This window comes from Ornithorhynchus anatinus, chromosome X2 (genome assembly GCF_004115215.2).
Source record: "Ornithorhynchus anatinus isolate Pmale09 chromosome X2, mOrnAna1.pri.v4, whole genome shotgun sequence".
NCBI classification, from domain to species: Eukaryota; Metazoa; Chordata; class Mammalia; order Monotremata; family Ornithorhynchidae; genus Ornithorhynchus; species Ornithorhynchus anatinus.
In genome coordinates, this window is record NC_041750.1 from 8912293 (window position 1) to 8931288 (window position 18996).

The following is an 18996-nucleotide window of genomic DNA, read 5'->3' on the forward strand; positions in this document are numbered from 1 at the left end:
GCAAGCTCCCCTCCCACAAGGGGCTGGGGTGGAGCAGGGGGAGTGGGGGAAGCTGGTGAAACCTCCTCAGACCCAGAACGGAACCCACTCCCCCCAAAACCACTTCCCCAAATTCCGACCAGGGGATTGGAAGGGAGGGGTGAGGACCCGGTTGAGGCTGGACTAGGAAAGGCCCCATTTTGGGGGCAGGGAGCTAGATGGAAAGGGGAGGAGTTGAGCCCTGAAAGCCATGAGGGGGTGCTGCTCAACCTCAACCTTGCCCAGGCCTCAGTTTCCCCTTCTGTTGACCCTGGGATCCAGGCACATCTGCTCACCGTCCCACCCGTTTTACAACATTCAGTCACTCAGAGTCACACATACATCGAATCTCTGCAGTATGGTCTCAGTTTCCCTCCACCGGTCCAGTAAACAGGAGCCCGGACCTGCTTGGAGAGTGGAGAAGGGATCAGGTTTGGAGTGATTTCCGAGAGGGGACACGCAGACATGTGACCCCACATGGCAGCAGCAGCAGCGTTGTTCTCATGCCTCCCTTCCCTCTTCCCTTCGGGCCAGGGAGGCCCCAACTTTGAGGCTAGGAGTTGACTGGGATGCGGGGTGGGGGAGACGGCTGGGGGGAAGGAGCTTGAGGGATCTGTCCTCTTTCCCAGTCCTGGGTTCCGAAGTCTCATTTCATTTAGGAGAGACCGACCTCCTGAACCACGTCCCGCTCCATTCGGGCTACAACTTCTTCCCCAACTCTGTGCCTCGATTTCCCTTTCTACCCCTTAGAAGAATAACCCAGACCCGTGTCAGGCCAGGGTTTCTCTGGGAACCCTCAGCTGGTCAAGCTCACCCAGCCCCCACCCCCACCTCCCGCGCCCTCCCCCCACCTCCGCCCACTTGCGGGGTTTCCCAGTCGAAAAGGCGGGGCCGGGCGTCCCCGACGCTTGGAGATCACCCCGCCAAACCCCCCTCCCCCCCCCTCCACCCCCCCCCCCGTCGTCGTCCCGACTCCCTCCCGTTTCCTCTCGGCTCCCGGGCCGGGCTGTTTCTTATCAGCCACGGCCAGGCACCCTCCTAGCCCTTATCTGCGCTTCCAGTGCATCCTCCGGGCGGCGAGGAGGAAATCTGCCCCCGGAGGGGGGGGTGGGGGGGAAGAAAGGCGGGAGGGGGCGGGGAAAGGGCGGGGGCGGCTCCCTTCCCTTTCCCCATCGCACACGCTGCTGGCCACGATCGGCCAGCCTGCGAGGGGAGCCGGGGCTGCGGGAGGGGAGGGAAGGGGAGCGACCCCCCGACGAAGCGGCCCGGACGGGGCGAACGGGCCATGGAGAAGCGGTGGCGGGGCCCGGAGCGGGGGTAAGAGCCCCTGGGACGGGGCCGGGAGAGGGGCAAGGCGGGGAGAGGGGCAGGGGACACCGGTCGGTGGGACGGGGAGCGTGGACTGGGTTCGGGTGTGGGGCCGCTTGCCCTCCCCGGGCTTGAGAGAGCTGAGGGCGGAGAGCAGCTCCGGGGTGGGCGCCTGCGGCCGGGTCCGGCCCGGCCTGGCTCTACTTCCTCCACCGGAGAAAACAGACCCAACTCATGGCCGCAGAGCCTCCCCCCCCCCCCCCAACCCCTACCCCCTTCCTCGACCCCGGCCCAGAAAACTCTCCCTTCCTCACTCCGTCGGTAGCCCCCCGACAGGCCTCTCCCCGATCCGGTCAGCTCCCCCACCCCGAACTACTCGGCTCCCCCCTTTAGGCCGCAGTTCTTCCCCTTTCCCGCCTACCGGCCTCTTCCCGCCCTCCCCCAACCCCGGGCCCAGGGCGGCCCCCTCCAAAGGGGAGTCGGGGCAGGAGAAGAGTCTCTCCATGGCTTGGGAGAACCTCTAGGAACCGAGAGGGGCGCCGAGCACTCCTGGGGAGAATCCTCTCACGATTTGGGCTCCCAAGGTCGTTGAAGCTGCCTCCAGGGTCAGGGAATCCTAACTTTTACCAAAAGGTCAAAAATCACATCAGATCAGCAGTCACCTCGGGGCCTCTTCACACCTAGGGGATTTCGGCTCTGTAGGGGGTGAGAGGTGAAGAATGCTGGGGTTAACATCTCCATAAAACCTCTTTACCACGAGTTCCAGGACCCCATGTTTAAGTCTAATTTCCTCATGGACTGTCTACGCAATGAGGAATCTCTCCCCCTCCCCCAGCCAGCTTCACTTCATACTCTTTCCCCCTCCCCCCCGCCACACACAGTATACCCCCAGAAAGGCACTGGTATAAACTGGAAGAAAGCAAGGCCCAGCAAGCAACCTGGCCTGAATCTCCTCCTCCTGAAAAGACCTCTGAAACCCTCTGGATGCCCCCGGGCAAGGCTCCTTGGAGACCTTGGTGGCAAATTTGACCCTGTACAGATGCACCCACTGGTACATCCACAGACACATGGCTGCACTCACCCAGATATAGGCACACGCTGGGATCCAGTAGGCATATACTTACAAAGTGACCCACACGGATGCAAAGTCATGTGAGCACATTCAGACACAGTTACAGAGACACGCTCACTCATAAATACGGACCCATAGATTCCCTAGAGGGAGCTGGTCCATCTATCCCTTGTCCTTGCAGGAAAGGAGAAGTTACCTTCCCCTTCCCTCTACCTCCCTCTCCCCCCATCTCCTTTTCTTTCCTTGGTTTAGGAGGTGGGTGGGAAGGGGGTGAGAGAGGCAGGGAATTGAGAGGGGATAAGAGGGGAAATGTCATCAGACAATAATACAGGAGTCCCAGGAAACCAGGCTCCCAGACCCCCTTACAGAAGGCTGGCGGTGGGCCAGGCGATGCCAGCTGGAAGGATCGCAGGAGGGTGCTCTCTTGGTCCTAGTAACACATTGACATTTTTGAACGGCTATACTCCACTACTGACTCATCATCCCAACCTGAGGTTCACGATGACCTCCGTATCTTTTCGATACCACTATTCCCTTTTTCTAAATGATTGGGTTGTCTTTCCCCTTCTTGGATCTGTGGGGTTTGTTACCCACCCACCTCTAAGATTACTCCAGAGGCTTTCCCAACTGAGCCCCAACTTGAGTATTTCGGACCAGGTGTCCAACTCCTCAAGGCTGTTGTGGATTCTCATTCTCTCCTTCCCTTCTCTGCATTGGCCAAGAGGAAACTCATCTCACTTTCAGTGGGGCCAAGCTACACATCATTGCTCCTTTGCAAGCTTCGCCCCCTATTTGCTCTTGTGACCTTTAACAACCACTCCCTACAGGCACTCCCTACTCGAAACTGAGATTGGGGGAAATTGTGAGTGCCACCAGCTCTGGCCCAGTGTGCAGCCTGGATCCAACTGATTGGTTTTGCCAGACTGAGGTTGGGAGGGCTGAGCCAAGTCCAGATGGGGCCCTTCATCCTCCAAGAGCCCACACTAGTTAACTCAGTCTCAAATAGATAAAGCCTACTGTCACTACGCAGGTCCAAATTTGGCAGTAACCTCCCACCCCTCCAAGGACTAACACCCTTGGGATCCCAGTGCCCCCCAGTTTAAACTTATCACCGGTCTGTAAACGGGTCTCTCCAGCCAGCTAGCCCCCGCCCCCAAAAGTACCATTGTTCCAATCGTATTTCCTCAACTATTTGATGGGAATAGCACAGGGGAAATATAGGAAGGAGTCAAAAGCCCTCAATATACTACTTCTACCTTGCTTTTACAGCCTTTGCGTCTATAATAGAAGGAAGTTCAATTGGTCTGATAGGATTCGTCACGTTAACAACTATCCGGAGCTCCCTTTCATGCTCATGAATGGATAGTTTGATGGTTTGCACCAAGACTGTCCCAGGTTTAGAAGCTAAATGGAATGAACCGGGGTCTCTTAAGTCCCCCTTTCTAAACGATGAGCTCCATATTTGTCTTTTTCCAATCTTGGGGCATTTTTCAAACCTCTGTGAAGCTCCAAGATAACACTGCTTGGGGAAAATAGCCGACAGTCCCTTAAACCCAAAGGGATACTTGCTCTCGAGACCTGTTGTTGACTCAAACCCATCCAGCTTTTTAAAGTTAACTTCTAGCCATACTTTCACCCACCCATCACAAGTGATGCGTGCTCTGGCTAACTGACCACAGTGGACTTTTATTGGAAACCTGAGCTAAAACAAGCTTTTAAAGTGCTGGCCTTTTCAGGGTCAACTATGATAAGCTTGCCCTCCTCATCTAATTTTGCTGATAAATACTGCACTTGACGGTTCTTACGAGTGGTATCTCTTTTTCTTTGGTTTTTGGGTTTTTTTTTTCTGATTCGGTCCCTTCAAACTCATACCATTTCCTCAGTTAGAAATAATAATGAGAAGCTGTTGTCGGTTTAGGTATCGAGCTAAGAACCATTGTGTGGTCTAGTGGATAGAACACGGGCCTGGGAGTCAGAAGGACCTGGGTTCTAATTCCGGCTCTACCACTTGTCTGCTGTGTGACCTTGGGCGAGTCACTTAATTTTTCTATGCCTCAGTTCCCTCATCTTGTAAAATGGGGATGAAGGCTGTGAGCCCCATGTGGGACAAGGACTGTATCCAACTTGATTGGCTGGTATCTACCCCAGTGCTTAATACAGTGCCTGGCACACAGTCAGCGCTTAACAAATGCCATTAAAAAGAGAGAGAAGAGACCAGCTCTTCTTGCATTCCGCACCTCTGGGAACCTGGGTCAGACAGGGTGGCAACAGGCTTGAAGCCAGGATACTTGGTTCTCAGCTGGGTGACTGATCTGCTCTGAGACTTTAAGTAAGTCCTTTCCCTCCTAGCGACCCTGAGGAACTGGACCCAAGAAGTGGGGGTGGGAGGAAGAAAGAGGGTTAGAGAAAGGCGTGAGGAGGCCGGTTCAAATAAGACCGTGAGTCATCTGGAGGGGAGAATCCACGCCCGGAGAGAATGGGGACAGGTCAGGACACTCTCTAAGAAAACATTGCAGCGGGGCCAACCCCCCTGAATGCACAGTGGGCTCGGCCCTCCTAACAGCGACCGCCCTTTCTCTCTTTGGCAGGTGAGCGCTGGCCGCGCCCCAAAGCTCCAGACCATCTGGTTCCATGTGCCCTCCCTGCGCCTGGGCGCTTGTGGCGAAGTTTGACCCAAAGATGATGGAAAAGCTGGAGATGGTGTCAGGCTTCTCCCCTGATGGGGACCCGACCCCCACCCCCAACCCAAACACCTCTCCATCCCAGAGCTGCTCCCCACCCCACAAGTCCGAACCTGAGCCTGAGGCGGGAACACCGCAGGGGCCGGGAGGGGAGGAGACTAGCTCCTCTCCTCCTACCCCTCCACCATTACTCTCCAAGCTGCCCCCAGATGTGCCTGTCATCAGCCTGGGTCACAGCAAGCCCCCTTCAGCTGTGCCCACCACCGAGCTGACAGCTCTGAGGCCCCTGCCCTCTATGGTCCAGCTCTCTGCCCTGACCGGGGCCCCTGGCCCCCTCACCCTTGGTGGCCTGCCCAGCCCCCTGCTCCCACCGCACTACCACCCACACCCCTTCCTTAACAGGTAAGTGGTGCGGTAGCAGCTGGGCATGTCCCAGCTGCCAAAGCCAGACCTGGCACAGGGTCTCCCCTCCACCCCGCAACCTCCTCTGGGTAGGGTGTCCCCGGGAGACACCTAGGAAGGAGGTAGGGGTAGTACACCCCTAGAGAGTTGCCCCCGGCCCACCTCTAGATGATGGCTGTGAGCTCCCACCTGTGAGCCAGCCTAGTCTCGCAGAGCACCCCACAACGAGAGGAAAGGGGCATCTCACCTGGCACTGTGTCCCGCTCTGCCCATGTCCTTGAGGCTGTCCGGTGCCTTTGTTGGACTGGGTTTCTGTCCTTGAGCCTGTGTCCCTGTGCCCCTCACAGCGTCTACATTGGCACCTCTGGCCCCTTCAGCATCTTCCAGAGCAGCCGTCTCAAACGCCGGCCCAGCCATTGTGAGCCTGACCTGGCTGAGGGTGAGTGTTGGGGGGCGGGGGGGGGGAGAGGGAGAGGAGATGCAGGGGGAGGGGGGGGGCGTGTGAGTAAGCGAGAGGGGAGGAAATGGGGAGGGAGGGAGGGAGAGGGAAAACACAAGGAAGATCGGGGAGAGGGCAGCTGGGATCCAGAGAAGGTCGGGGGATGAGCGAGAGACCCTCCGGGAGGCGGATAATCATAATGATGCTGATATTCGTTAAGCGCCTGCTGTGTGCCGAGCACCGTTCTAAGGGCGGGGGTAGATTCGGGGTCATCAGGTTGGCCCATGTGGTGCTCTCTTTGTCCCAGCTCACCCTCCCCAGCCGCGCGGCACATCCGCGGGCTCTTCTAGCCTTTCTGGGTCCTCTGAGGCTGCCTCAGGGAGTGGGTCGCGGGCCTCCGGGCTAGAGCGATGGAATCCAGTCCTGAGGTCCGGGGAGGGCGTTGGAGAGGGGCCGGTGGAAGGGCGCCTGGGGCTGGGAGGAAGGTGGAGGCTGACGGCTAGGGCAGTTACCGGGGTCCTGACCCAGGGCCGGGCGGGGGCGGGCTGCTGGCCGGGGGCGCCTGGGTCCCCCCGGGGGCCGGCACTGGGGACTGAGCCCTCGTCCCCCCGGCTCCCTCCACCCGCCAGGTCACCAGCCCCAGAAGGTGGCCCGCCGCGTGTTCACCAACAGCCGGGAGCGCTGGCGGCAGCAAAACGTCAACGGCGCCTTCGCCGAACTGAGGAAGCTGTTGCCTACCCACCCGCCCGACAGGAAGTTGAGCAAGAACGAGGTGCTGCGCCTCGCCATGAAGTACATCGGTTTCCTCGTCCGCCTGCTCCGCGACCAGGCGGCCGGCGCGACCCTGGAGGCCGGGGCGGCCCCGGAGCGCAAGCCCGACTCCCCCCGCAAGCGGGCCCCGGACAAGGGCCCCGATGGCAAGGGGGCCGGGGAGGGAGGCCGCCGGGGGGCCGGGCGCGGGGCCGAGCCGCCTCGCTCCCCACCGCCTCCGGGGCCCCCCCACGCCGGCGGCAGCGAGGACCCCAGCGGGAGCCCCGGGGGGGCGGACCGGCCCATTAAGAGCGAGCGGGGGCCGCGGGACAGGACGGCCGTGGGGAAGGAGCCGCGGTGACGGGAGGAGAGGGGAGGGCGGGTACTCACCTCGAAGGCGCCCCCGACCGAGAGCACCGAGAGCGAGTCGTCGGGGAGGCGAGCTGAGCCCAGCCTCCGCCCGCGGAGACACCGAGGACCTCTTCGCCGTCCCAAAGAGACGAGAAAGGACTGACCGGACTGTGGGATTTTCGTGGGTGGCGCTCCCACCCTTCGGAAAGGGGGAGAAGTTGTTCCAGGACTGGACTCGCCTTGCCGTGGACGGGGTGGGGGAGGAGCGGCCAGGCGGGTGGGCGAAGGGTGGGGCGGACACCCGGGGTCTGTGTGCAGAGGCCGGCCGAGCCGGGTGCGGGAAGGAACGGGGCCCGCTACTCACGGGGAGCGGCGAGAGTTCCTCCTGGCCCACTCGTCGCCCCTCCGTGCGGTCCACGCTGACGGGCCATCCTGGGAGGGACGTGGCCCAAGGGGCCTCTGGTTCCTTCCTCTCTTCCCAGCCCCGGGACGGAGAAGCCGGGCCCGGTACATGGGCCGGGGGCGGCGGGCCGGGCGTGCTGGACGGAAGAGGGCACTGAGGGTGTGACGAGCAGGTTGCCGATGGGTCCCGCAGGCCCTCATTCCCCGATCCGTTCTTCGAATTACCTCCTCCCCTCTCGGAAATCGTCCCCCAGCCCCGAATCGCCCTCCCCCGACCGCCCCCCGCCCTCCACACCTCGCGCCGTCAGCTGCTTCCTGAGCGGCCCCGATGGGGACCAGTCTGATGCCCTCGCGGCCCCGCTGGGGGCCAGTTTGTGACCTCGTGGCCCCTGGAACTGGCCATTCGTCTGTAGAGGGAGAGGGCTGAGGCGAAAAACGGAGCGGAACGGACCCTGAGTGGCTCTTTATTCCCGGCCGAGGGCGGCGCCTCGAGCTGGGGGCGCCGACGGGACGGTGAGGCAGGCGGGCGGCCGACTCGGGGGTCGGACTGGAACAGTGACGCCTGGATCGCCGCCACCACCGCGATTCCCGGGTACAAGTTCAGCCCCCTAAGGGTGGGGGGCGAGGGGAGACGAAACCGGGCAAGCCCCCCATTCTGTGCCTGGGGCCGCCTGTCCGAAGAAGGGGCTCAGTCCGGGCGGGGGGCTTCTTTTGCCTCAGAGTCGGAGAGACGCTTTGGTGTCTCTGTCTTCCCCTCCCCGCTCGATTGGGCGGGTGTTTTTTCGGCCATTTTCTGTACTCCTCGGCCAGGTTGGGCCGGGCCGGGCCTCCACGCTCTGGGGGAGCTCCGGGCTGGGAGACAGGATGCCTGTTGGTTCCGGAGCTGGGCGGAATTAGGCGCAGGACGACGAAGGGTGAGGGGCTCGCTCTCTGGTGGGCTCGAGTTGTTTGGTTTTTTTTAAATTTTTTTGTTTTTGTTTGTTTTTCTTTATTTCTTTATTTCACATACACATTAGCCATTCAATGGAGAAGCTGGAGAGAGTCAGGCAAAGATGGTGTAACAGAGTGAAGCGCAGTGACGGGGGTAGGGGAGGGGGTAACATACGGGCTGGCTGCCTACCTGCATTCCGCTAGGACACTGAAAACCCAGAAAACAGAACAGACAGTAAACTACCCTTGTTTCTTATGTATCTCAGTGCGGAAAGGGGAGGGGTGGGGTGGGGTGGGGTGGGGTGGGGTGGGGTGGGGAGGGAGGGAGAGAGAAGGGGGGAAGGGGAGTCCAGGCTAAAAGAGGAGAGGAGGAGCAGAGGGAAGGGAATGCTAAAGGGAAAAGCACACCAATTCCATTAGTACTATATATATAGATACTCATATATACTGCGTTTCTTAGCTTAAGAAGAAACTTGTTCGACGGGACGGGCGGCTTTGCTGTCCGCGGTGCTGGTGCTGTCCGGCGCACGGATCTCCGGGGGGGGGGGGCATGAGGGTATCGGGCGGGGGGGGGGGCAAGAGGCCGAAGCGGGGACTGCCCGGGCTGGCTGAGGGTAATGGAGAGTTAAGGGGTGAGGGGGGCGCCCCCCGGGGGTCTCTGGGAGTGGAGAAGCAGAGGCGGGACTGGGAAAGAGCCCCTTGGGCTCTCAGTTGGGGGGTGGGGTGGGGACAAAGTTCTCTTGACTTTATTGCTTTTTTTTTTGTGGTTTTGTTTTGTGTTGCTTGCGGGGAAGGGGCAGAGAATTAGGAAGAAGCGGGGCTCGTCTGATCCACCCGGCCCCTTTCGGACCCAGAGCGTGGCGTCCGCTCCGCCAGCACGGGGGTGTGTGAGAACAAGGCACTAGGTCGGCCGGCCAGCGCAGGGGGCGGGTGTGTAAGGCAGTCGACTGGGTTGTGTTGGGGCTGGGGGTTGGGGGCTGTGAGTGTGTGTTGTGTGTTTGTGTGTGTGTATGTGTCTGTGTGTCTGTATATGCGCGCGTGTGTGTATGCGCAGGTTTGGTCCTTCCCTGAAGCTTCAGACCTTCCCGCAGCCCACGGCGCGGTCCCGGCCGGGGAGGGGTGGGGGGGGTGGGGTCTGACCAGGAGGAGGGAGGGGGGCGCCGGGGCTGGGGAGAAATAAGGGAAAACTACCAACTTGGAGAGCGCTCCTGGGCAATGCTGGTGAGGGTCAAGTTGGCGTCTGGCTCAAAGAAAGGCGCTCAGGTGAGGGGGCGAAGGGTGGGGCCTTTGTTCGTTTACATTGATCTCTGAGGGGGGAAGGGGCCTGTTTATGTCTAGTGGGGGGAAGGGGACCCTGCCTTCTGTGTGGGGTCGGGGGGACTTGGGGAAAGGAGGGCGCTGGCTAAGCCCTCGACTTCCCCTCCCCCCGGCCGGGACACTCAGGGCCATGGGACTTGGGGGTCGGGGGGACCCAGCCGGCTCCTCCCAAACCCCACTGGAGGCCTTTCCCCGCCCCCACCCCACAGGGGAGGGCAAGAGGACGGGAGGGAGAGGGAGGCGGAGGGAGGTTCAAGGGGAAAGAGGAAGCCCCCGAGTAGGGTGGGGAACCGTGCCCGGGCCCCGCAAAGGAGACGATTCCGGCAGCTCTGGCCGCCCAGGGAGGCTGGGGCCGCGCGCGCCCGCGGGAGATCCGCACCTCGGGGCGCCCAGCTGCGGAGTCGCAAACCGCTCTGTCCCGTTCAGTTAAACATAACAAAGAAGGGATATGCGTGTTTCCTAACATGTGCTTTATGATATTTAATTGGTTCATAAACTTATGTATAATAGAGTTTTGTGGGGGTTTTAATGTACTTTATAATGTAAAAAGCACCAGGGTTTTTTTTTCATTTTTATTATTTTTAATTTTTTTTGTATTTTCTTTCATTCTTTGCTTTTGATTTTTGTGATTTTTTTATGTCGAGGTTTTTTAACTCGTTCTTTTTAAAATGTGAAAATCCTTCCTTCAGCCCTCCCACCGAAACCGAAACAAAACGAAAAAATAAAAACCCAGATCATCCTCATCAACGCAGGAAAACGGCTTGAAAAAAGAAAAAAAAAACAGAAAACGAAAAAAACTGAAAACGAACGAAAGAAAAAAAAACCCTATTAAACGGAAAAACACTAAGCTTTCCCCAAAGGTTGGGCGCGGGCTCCCCTTCTTTAGAGTCCCCAGAGCCGGGGGGACATTACAACAAAAATAGAATTTTTTTCTTCTTTTTAACAATCTCTAACATACAAAGATATGAAAACTATCCAATGCATTGCACTTGGTTCAATGAAAAAAAAAGTTCATTTTCCTCCATATATATATTTTTGTTTTTTTTTTAAAAAAAGATTTTTGTGTCTTTTTCTAACACGTCTCCACGTTTCCTCTCGCCACCGCCTCCACCTCCCGCCCACAGAAAACAAAAATTATAATAATCAAGAAAACAAACTGATTGCCCGCCCGCCCGCCTTGCCCGCCCGCCCGATCGCCCGTTTGGTCCCGGCTCTCCCGCCGCCTGACCTGCCCGCGGGGCTCTTGCCTTCCCTCAGACCTCCAGTTTGGGAGCCGAGGTCTCGGGGGGCATGGGACGAATGGGTTGAAGCCGTGGGACCTGATTCGAATTTAGAGCGGGGGAGAGGGTGGGGGGGGACACTTCTCTTCCCGCCCCCCCTTCCCCCTCCCGCCCCCACTTCGGACGGCCCCCTCGCCTTCCCTCCTCCCCGCCCACCGGCCCCGGGATCCTCAATGTCCGGGACTTTGCTGATGCCGGGGATCCGGGTTTCCTCCGCCGCCGTCCCTCCCCTCATCCAGTCCGCCTGCCCTTCCGGAAGCCCCTCCCCGCTTGGCTGGACGGGGCGGGAGGTGGGGGGCGCACCCAGCTGGCCTGCAGCTTTCTCGCTAGTGCGGAGCGCGAAGGGGAACTGGCCGGGGAGGTGGGCGGCGGGAGAATGGGCGAGGGAGGGGAAGGGGGGGTTGGGTCCGAGGCGGTGGCTGGACTGCCTTAAAGGGATTCCCCCCGCCCCCGGGATCTGCGATCCGGGTTTGGGTGTCTTGGCTCGGCTCAAGTCAGCTGGGGTCGGTCTGGGTGGAGAGGGTGGCGCCCCACTGCTCGGGCCCCAAGACCTGTCGGGGAGCGATTGTCAAGGAGCGGGACCAGGGCGGGCGGGGGCAAGCAGAGGGGGAGGGACGGGAGGTGGGTCTCCCTGTCTCATCTCCCCGCTGCTGCTTCGACCCTTTTTCGCCAACTGAACTGGAAAAAAAAATCATTGCACCTTGGCCGGGTTACATCCCTGGCCCCACCAGCTACACTCCGCGCCCGCCCTCTTCTTACCATCTGCCCTACTGGCGGGGGAGAGGGGGAAGTGGGCGAGGACAGGGGAGTCAGACTCTCACAGAGACCCCGCCCACTCGATCCCTCAAACTCTAGTTTTGGAGCGACCCTTCCCCTCCCTCCTTCCATCCTCTCCCGTCGAGCGGTTTCTCTGACAAGAGCGACAAGAGTCAAAAGTCTCCTAGTGCCCCAAGGCTGCAGTTAGGGCAGAGCTCTCCCTCCCTCAACGGGAGCTGAGGGGCAGGGTCACTCCCTCCTAACTCAGGGGCCACGGAAGAGAGGCCAGTAATACTTCACTTAAATTAAAAATCCAGAATCGTTGTACCACCTGGGGGCTTTGCTGGGACGGATAGAATGACCGCGGCCCCGCCTCCCCCCGCCCCCCCCCCCGCCACGGTGGTAGTGGGGAGGGGGTTTACGGTGTTTCCCTTGCCAACCCAACATCACCCCTACTTTTCCCTGGGAATCCTCGCTGTCTGAACCCCACAAGGACCAGCAGGGCAATCAATGGATGGGTGGGGGGCGGGGGGAGGAGGAGAAGGGCTCTCCCTCCCTGCCTCCCTCCCTCCCTCCCCCCTTCTCTCTGAAGGGAGAGTATCGAGGGGTTCCCTTCCTGATCGCCCAATGTCCACAGCGACCAGAAGGTGAATCGCAAAACAGTTCAAATAAATAAACCCCACAACCGAAACTTGCGTGCAACGTCTGAATGACTTCCAAATGATCCTGATCGTGCTTTGTGTTTTGTAGCATGAGACAGAAATAGAAAGGGGGAGAGGGAAGGAGGGATGAACAAAGTGAGAGGCAGAGACAGAGGGAGAGGCAGAGAGTAAGGCACAGAGAGAAACAGAGATAGAGAGCAGGAGAGAGTGAGACATATATACACACTCACTACGATACAGAGGGCTTACTGTGAACCCAAAGAGCATGTGGACCGACACACATGTGTAGGGGGCTGTGTGTGTCCTGGCCCGGCCAACTGTGGAAACTTCAACATGCTTTGTGGGGGCTCAGCTGGACCGGATTGGGAGAAAACATTGTATAGGCAACATTCTGGCTAGAGGGACACCCTCCTGCGGGGAGGGTTCTGGACCCCGCAGAGGGGCCCACCAACAAAACAAGGCTCCAGGCCCATGCCCAGGTCCAACTCTACTGGTGCCTGCTGAGCTGGCAGCCTCTACTTCTCTCCACTGCCATGTTCTGCTCCAGGGGGGTAGGAGAGGGGGGTGGGAGAGGATGCGTGTGAGTGTGTATGCAAGAGGGTGTGAGCAGGATTGGTGAAGGGGATGATTTCTGTGGTATATTATTAATTTCTTTTTGTTTGCAAATCACCTGTATGTATGAGGATTTCCCAACAGCAACGGCAAAAACAAAAACTAAAAACAAAATAAAAATAAAATATTCTTTTAAAGAAAAAGGAACTACAGCTATAAAATCAGCTAGAAAAAGTGGCACAGAAAGGAGAGACAGAGAGAGAAAGGAAAAGATAAAGAGGGGGAGAGAAAGCTCCAAAATATTAAAAAAAAACAATACAACAACCAACAACCTCTAAAGTAACAGAAAATGAGACCAAGTCTCAGAATACAAAGCCTACCTAGTGTAGATGTGACTTAGTGTCCCAGCCGAAAAGCTCTCAAAAGAAAGGCAACCAGCTGTGGGGCAGGGGGCTGGCCAGGGTCTTCTTCTCCTCCTCCTCCTCCTCCTCCTGCTCCTCCTGCTCCTCCTCTGCTCCATCCCTCCTTTGGGGTTTCTGCCTTCACCAATCCAGCTGGTGGCCCGATGCCAGGGCTCCCCGTGGCCTGGACGGGCTGCAGACCAGAGCCTGAAGCACACACCTGGCTGGCCAGCTGCCCTCTCCAGTGTGGGGGGTGAGAGGCAGTGCTGGGGTGAGAGTGGGAGAGCAGAGGGAGATCTGGAAAGGGCAGGAAGGGCAGGGGGTTCGAGACAGGGTCTGAAGGAGAACTGAGAAGGTAGAAGGATTTGAAGGGAGTTCCTCAGAACAAAGGAGAAGGGAGAGGGGCCATGGAGAAGAGTGGGGACACCCCAACCCGATCCTCCATTTGCAGGAGGCAGTGCAGTTCCTGGGATGGAATTCAGGGCACTTAGGTCCTACACCAGCCTCTGCTCTTTTCCTTCTTCTCCATGTCTCAGTTACCCCTCTGTTCCAAGGGTCTTCATCCCCCAACCCCCACCAGCCTCTAGGAGAGCCATGAGGATGGTGGGGTGGCGTGTGGGGAGGAAGCTCTTATCTGGGGAGAAAAGGGACTGGAGTCGGAGCCACACATGGTGTTCAACTCAAGGCAATGGCTGAGATATTATGGAGGGCTGGGCCTGGCTTATTGGATGGAGGGAAACTGAAGGGCAGCTGGCTGGACCCATTGAGAGCATTTCGGCTTTTTCCTGTGGACTGTACAGAGTGATCCAGTAGTGTGAAAACTGTCAGGCTGAAGTTTGGTGGGAGTTAATCGGAGTCTCCCAACTCAGGAAAGTAAGGGAGCGGGAATCACTAGATTGGGTGAGATTCCCCCAGGGGACTGATTAGGGCAACTCACCCCAACGGCCCCCTCCCTCTGCCCCCCTACCCCCGAGGGGTCCGGCCGAAACCACTCCAGGGCTGCCCTGACTGTGGGGCAGCCCTGTGTTTGGCCAGACCAGGTTCTCTGAGGGGCCCCCACTCCCATGGCCTGGGTCTTACAGCACTGCCCAAACCCTGGGATCTGGTGGCCTTTAGCCCTCAGAGAGGGACAAGCTTGGGTTGAGGAGATGAGGTGCCTGGGAAGGGACATACCCTATCCATGCTCCTCTAAGGAAGAGGTCAAAGGTCAGTCCCGGGTATAATCATCAAATCCAGGGCCAACCTCCAGGTTGGCAGGGGCTTAGCTGGACAGGGTCCCTGCCGAAATTGAAACCAGAAACCATCTCCAGGGATTGGCTCTCCCAGCTCCTGAGCTGAATTCTGAGCCAAGGGGTGGTGGCCACGACTGGAGATGGCGGATCCCTATCTCCCACCAAACAGAAGCCTCTGGGTGGATTGGGGGAGGGGAGCAGAGAAGGCTGGGACCCCCAAGCCCCTCCTTGGCTCGGCTGGTTGCTCATTTTCAGATTTGTCTTCTTTTTCCTTTCTCCAGGTTTAGTGTGGGCTGTGGCCAGGAGACAGGCTGTGGGGAGACACCCCAGTCGTACGTAGGGTGTGGGGGCTTGGAGACGGGGGGTCGCTCCGCACCATCGTTTTCATTTTTGTCTCCGTTTTTTCCCAGTTTCTTTTTCTTTCCAGCCGTTCCTTCCATCTTGGGTAGCCCTCCCAGCCCTGGCCCCCTCTCTTCTGGGGTTCCCTGGGAGGCTGGGCTGGGTTCGCTGGGCAATGGGGAGGGTCCCCCGGTGGAGGGAGTGATCTGGGTGAAGAGCTGACTTTTGATTTTTGCTTTTCGGTGGGGCTGGGCTGGGCTGGGGGAGAGTGGGGGGATTTTTCCATGTCTCAATTTTTCTTCTCCCCCCCTTTTCCTTGTCTTCTTTTGTTTTTGTTTTTGTTTTTTTTTCCCCTTGAGGTCTCGTCAGAGGAACCAGGACTGGAAGGGAATGGGAAAGTAGAGGTAGGTTAGAATGGACTGGATGCCTGGGTTCCAATCTCAGGCTAGGTGTAACTTCAGCCCAGTCCCTTCTCCTTCTCTGTGTGCATCAGTTTAACTCTTTGACACAGAGCGAGAAGAAACAGCACCCCCGTCCTTTTGGGGGAAGGGAACGGATGGTAATGGATGGAAATGCAGCATGACCCAGTGGATGTAGCACGTGCCTGGATGTCAGAGGACCTGAGTTCTAATCCTGACTCTGCCACTTGTCTGCTGTGTGACTTGGAACAAGTCCCTTAACTTCTCTGTGCTTCGGTTCTCCTGTTCTCCTCCCTACCTAGACGGTGAGCCCCATGCTGGACAGGGACTGTGTCCAACTAATTAACTTGTATCTACCCCAGGGCTTAGAACAGTGTTTGACACATAGTAAATGCTTAACAAATACCATAAAAAAATAGACAAGTCTTCCTAAAACAAGGCACAAAATTGTCATAATATATTGTCCCTGAAAAGAGTCTCCCCCGTCCTCACATCCCTCCCCAGATGGGACCCTGCTCCCCAGTGCCAAGGAGCCCAGCTGGCTTCCCCGCGGGCACTTGCTCAGCAGGTACGAACCCCTCTTGGCTGGAGCTGGTCCAGGCCTGGGGTCTGATCACATTTCCAACTTTTTTTTTTAAGGGGGCAGGGAACAATGAGGATGCCAGGCTGGGAGCTGTATTCCCAGGAGAGTTGGGGGGGAAAGGGGGGGTGTAGAGAACTCGGCTTCTGTTGGGTTTTTTTCTAGCTCCGTCTCTTTGGATTGAGAGCAGAAATCCTGCCTGTAGCAATCATCCACACCACCACCAGCTGAAAGGTTAGGGGCATGAGGGTGGGGAGGGGCAAGGCGACACATGGCATCGATACACTCCCTGGCAGTGTCAGCCCCAGGAGAGACGGGGCATGCCACGAAGCCCACTGCCATCTGCAGATGGCATAATGAACAGGCAAGTGTTCCCTCCTCCCACCCCTACTGAACATACATACCCACCCCAGGACGAGAGGGAGGCAGGACCCAAGATGTGCTCGGGATTGTGCTTTGGACTCTATGCCAGCAGGGGGCGCCACTTTCCCACAGATCGGACCCAGAGTCACAATCCTCGCAGGAACCTAGTTATTGGGCCCTCTCCTCCACGCGAAATCCAGTTCTCCTCCCCCGTTTCGAGTTTGGGATTCGGAATCCCTATCTTGAGCCCAAGCAGGGCAAATTGAGGCTTCCAGAAGACAGAAAGGCCTAGTCCCTCTACATTAGTCCTTATGTTCACCAGCCATCGCAGAGGGGATTCTGGACACCTCTCCCCCTCCCAGGGGGACTAGATCAAACCCCTCCAAACTAACGACTCTCTTTCCTCAACGGTAATTGGTGAAATAATGCCTTCCCCACTTCTGGAGGGGGCCAGTTGATGCTGTTTGCCTGGTAGGATTGGCACTATTCCCCGGGCGGGGAGAAACAGTCGAGCCCCCATCTCCGGGCCCTCAGGCCAGGCCCAGGGGGCGGGGCCAGCTGTACTGCTCTTTCCCAGGTGGAGAGAAGGCGGGAAGCCTGTTCAGGGGTTTCCTCCCCTTACTGGGGCCTCTTGGAGTGAGCTGGGCTGAGTTAGGTAAAGGCGGCTTGTTAAGCAAAAAGGGAGGGGAAGCTGTGTTGGGGAAGGGGAGGGAAGAAAATGACTCCAACTGCCTCTGGAAGCCAGGACAGTGGTAAGATTGGGACTGTTTCTACAGCCCGGTTAAAACTGGCGAGTGTGTCTGCTTGAAGACATTATCTCCCCTATTGCCTTCTTATTCCTGCCCCTAGAGAGTAGGAGAGGTGGATCTGAACAATGGGATCGGGTGGGCAGAGGCCTAGGCGTAGGGAGCTAAGAGACCTGGGCACTATAGAGTTGGTCCCTCCACTGCAACTTTGTCCTCCCTCTCTGCCCTCTGGAATGAGGAGAATTTCCTCTGCCATCACCCTGAAGATGAGTGAGGCTCTGATGCTGAATGAGGTGGTTGGGGGAAGTCCTGTTAGAGCACTCTCACTGTGCACATCAGCTCAGGCCTAGAAGAAATGAGGCAATGGGCAGGAGAGGAGTAGAAGTGTGAATACAGAGGGAGATTCCACGGGCAGTTACTCCCTGCCCTACAAGGCAGCAAGCATCTCTGGGGCACTAGACAGGGCAAGAAGGGTTGGTGGGTGGGAGAAGGGAGGTGAGTCAGGAGGTATTCCTCTGGCTGGTGAACTGTAAGCTCATTGTGGCTACTGACTCTGTTGGATTGTACTCTCTCAAGCACTTAGTACAGTGCTCGGCACACGCTAAGCACTCAATAAAAACCACTGACGGTGAAAAGGATCTTGGAATTTTGCGGCCCTCTTCCCCACAGGGTGGACCAGGAGGGCCCCTGAAGAAACACAGGGCCTGTCAGTCCAGGGGAGGGTTGGGGGGAAAGGGGGTTAGTTAAATAACATCGCGCCTGTTCTTAAATCTCCTCCTCTGTCTCCAGACTAACACTCCACTGCTGCTTCTCCATCCCTCCTTGCAGGGCTCTAGATGGCCCGAGGCCGGTCCCTCCCAGTGACCAGGGCTCAGCAGAGCTGCCACTGCATGGGGTAGCATGAGGGGTGGAAGCAACTGGCCAGGATGCCTGCAACTCCGGCTCATGGTGGCTCCTGCTCTCCCTCCACTGGTCCTCACAGTGGCAGTTCTCCAGAATCCCACGCACCAGAAATTTCCTAGGGGGAACTCAAGGAGGGAGAGTTTGGGTCCAGGTGATGAGTGCTGGGTAGTCGGGGGGAGTTCAGATGGCTTAAGTCTTACCACAGGTACCACAGGTAAGTCCCCAACTACCATCCCTAGGGGCTCTGGAGGCACTGGATCTGGGGGTTAAATGCTCCATCGCCACCCCTTCCCCCCCGAAAATAAAGTTGATTAAAATGCAGTAAAAAGGGCTGCCTGGGGAATGGCAAACTTGCTGAAATGCTTTTCTTTCTTCACTCTTTTGTTCTCTCTCCATCTGGTGCGCTGGGGATCAGCTAAAGTCACCGGTTACTGTGGTAACACCCCCTCCCCAAACCACCCTCCCCAAGCCTTAACCAGTAGAGCACGGACCCCAACCAGCCTCTCCCTCCAGTGTAGAAAGGCTCTCTGCTCGTGCCGCTCTTCTCTCTCCTTCTCTTCCTCCCTTGCCAAACACCCCCACGTCCCTTCCCCACCCCCCCCAAACACACAAACGCACACACCTGCTCGTTGGGCTCATCCGTGCGCCTCCCCCAGCCCCGCAGTCAGAGCCCCCTGCTCCCCCCCCCTTCTAAGAACTCTAGCAAAAGCGGAGGGAAAACTTTTCCCCAAACTTCCCTAGGGTTTTGACTTGGCTCCAGATATCCCAGCAGAGGGAGAAGAGAAAGGAAGAGGGAGAGCAAAAAGGGAAAGTGAGAAAAGAGGTGAATGGTAGGGACTCTCTCCTCCTATCTCTTTAAAAGCCACAGCTCATGCCTGCAGGACCCTGGCTCTCCGCTCCGCCTCTGGGCCGTCCCAGAGCTATTTGGAGACCTGACTCTGCTCTCTTCCTTTCTGCCCCCGCCTCCCCCACAACCTCCCTTCCCCAGGCCCCCCGCTTCCCCTTCTCCATAATCTGCCAGCAGGGCTGTCTCAGACTCCCCTGGCACAGAGCTGAGGGGGCTGGCTCCAGCCCCTGCTCAGGGCCATTGTTT

General features: G+C 58.0%; 2 protein-coding genes across 7 annotated transcripts in view; one reads left to right on the plus strand and one right to left on the minus strand.

Moving 5' to 3' along the window:
- Positions 1-1212: 1212 nt before the first annotated feature.
- Positions 1213-7873, plus strand: LYL1 (LYL1 basic helix-loop-helix family member). Its single transcript, XM_029052704.2, has 4 exons — positions 1213-1335; positions 4987-5481; positions 5829-5920; positions 6550-7873. Exons 2-4 carry the CDS (start codon positions 5030-5032, stop codon positions 7029-7031), a joined length of 1026 nt encoding a protein of 341 aa, XP_028908537.1. The 5' UTR covers positions 1213-1335; positions 4987-5029; the 3' UTR covers positions 7032-7873.
- Positions 7874-15233: 7360 nt separating this feature from the next.
- The window catches only part of NFIX (nuclear factor I X), a 122622-nt gene continuing 118859 nt past the window's right edge, over positions 15234-18996 (minus strand). For all 6 annotated transcript variants that reach the window (XM_039910459.1, XM_039910457.1, XM_039910458.1 and 3 more), the window contains one exon: positions 15234-15272. Coding sequence is in view for 4 of the 6 variants with exons in the window: in XM_039910457.1 (XP_039766391.1) it covers positions 15258-15272 (15 nt within the window). In the remaining 2 variants the exon portion in view is untranslated. The remainder of the gene's footprint in view (positions 15273-18996) is intronic.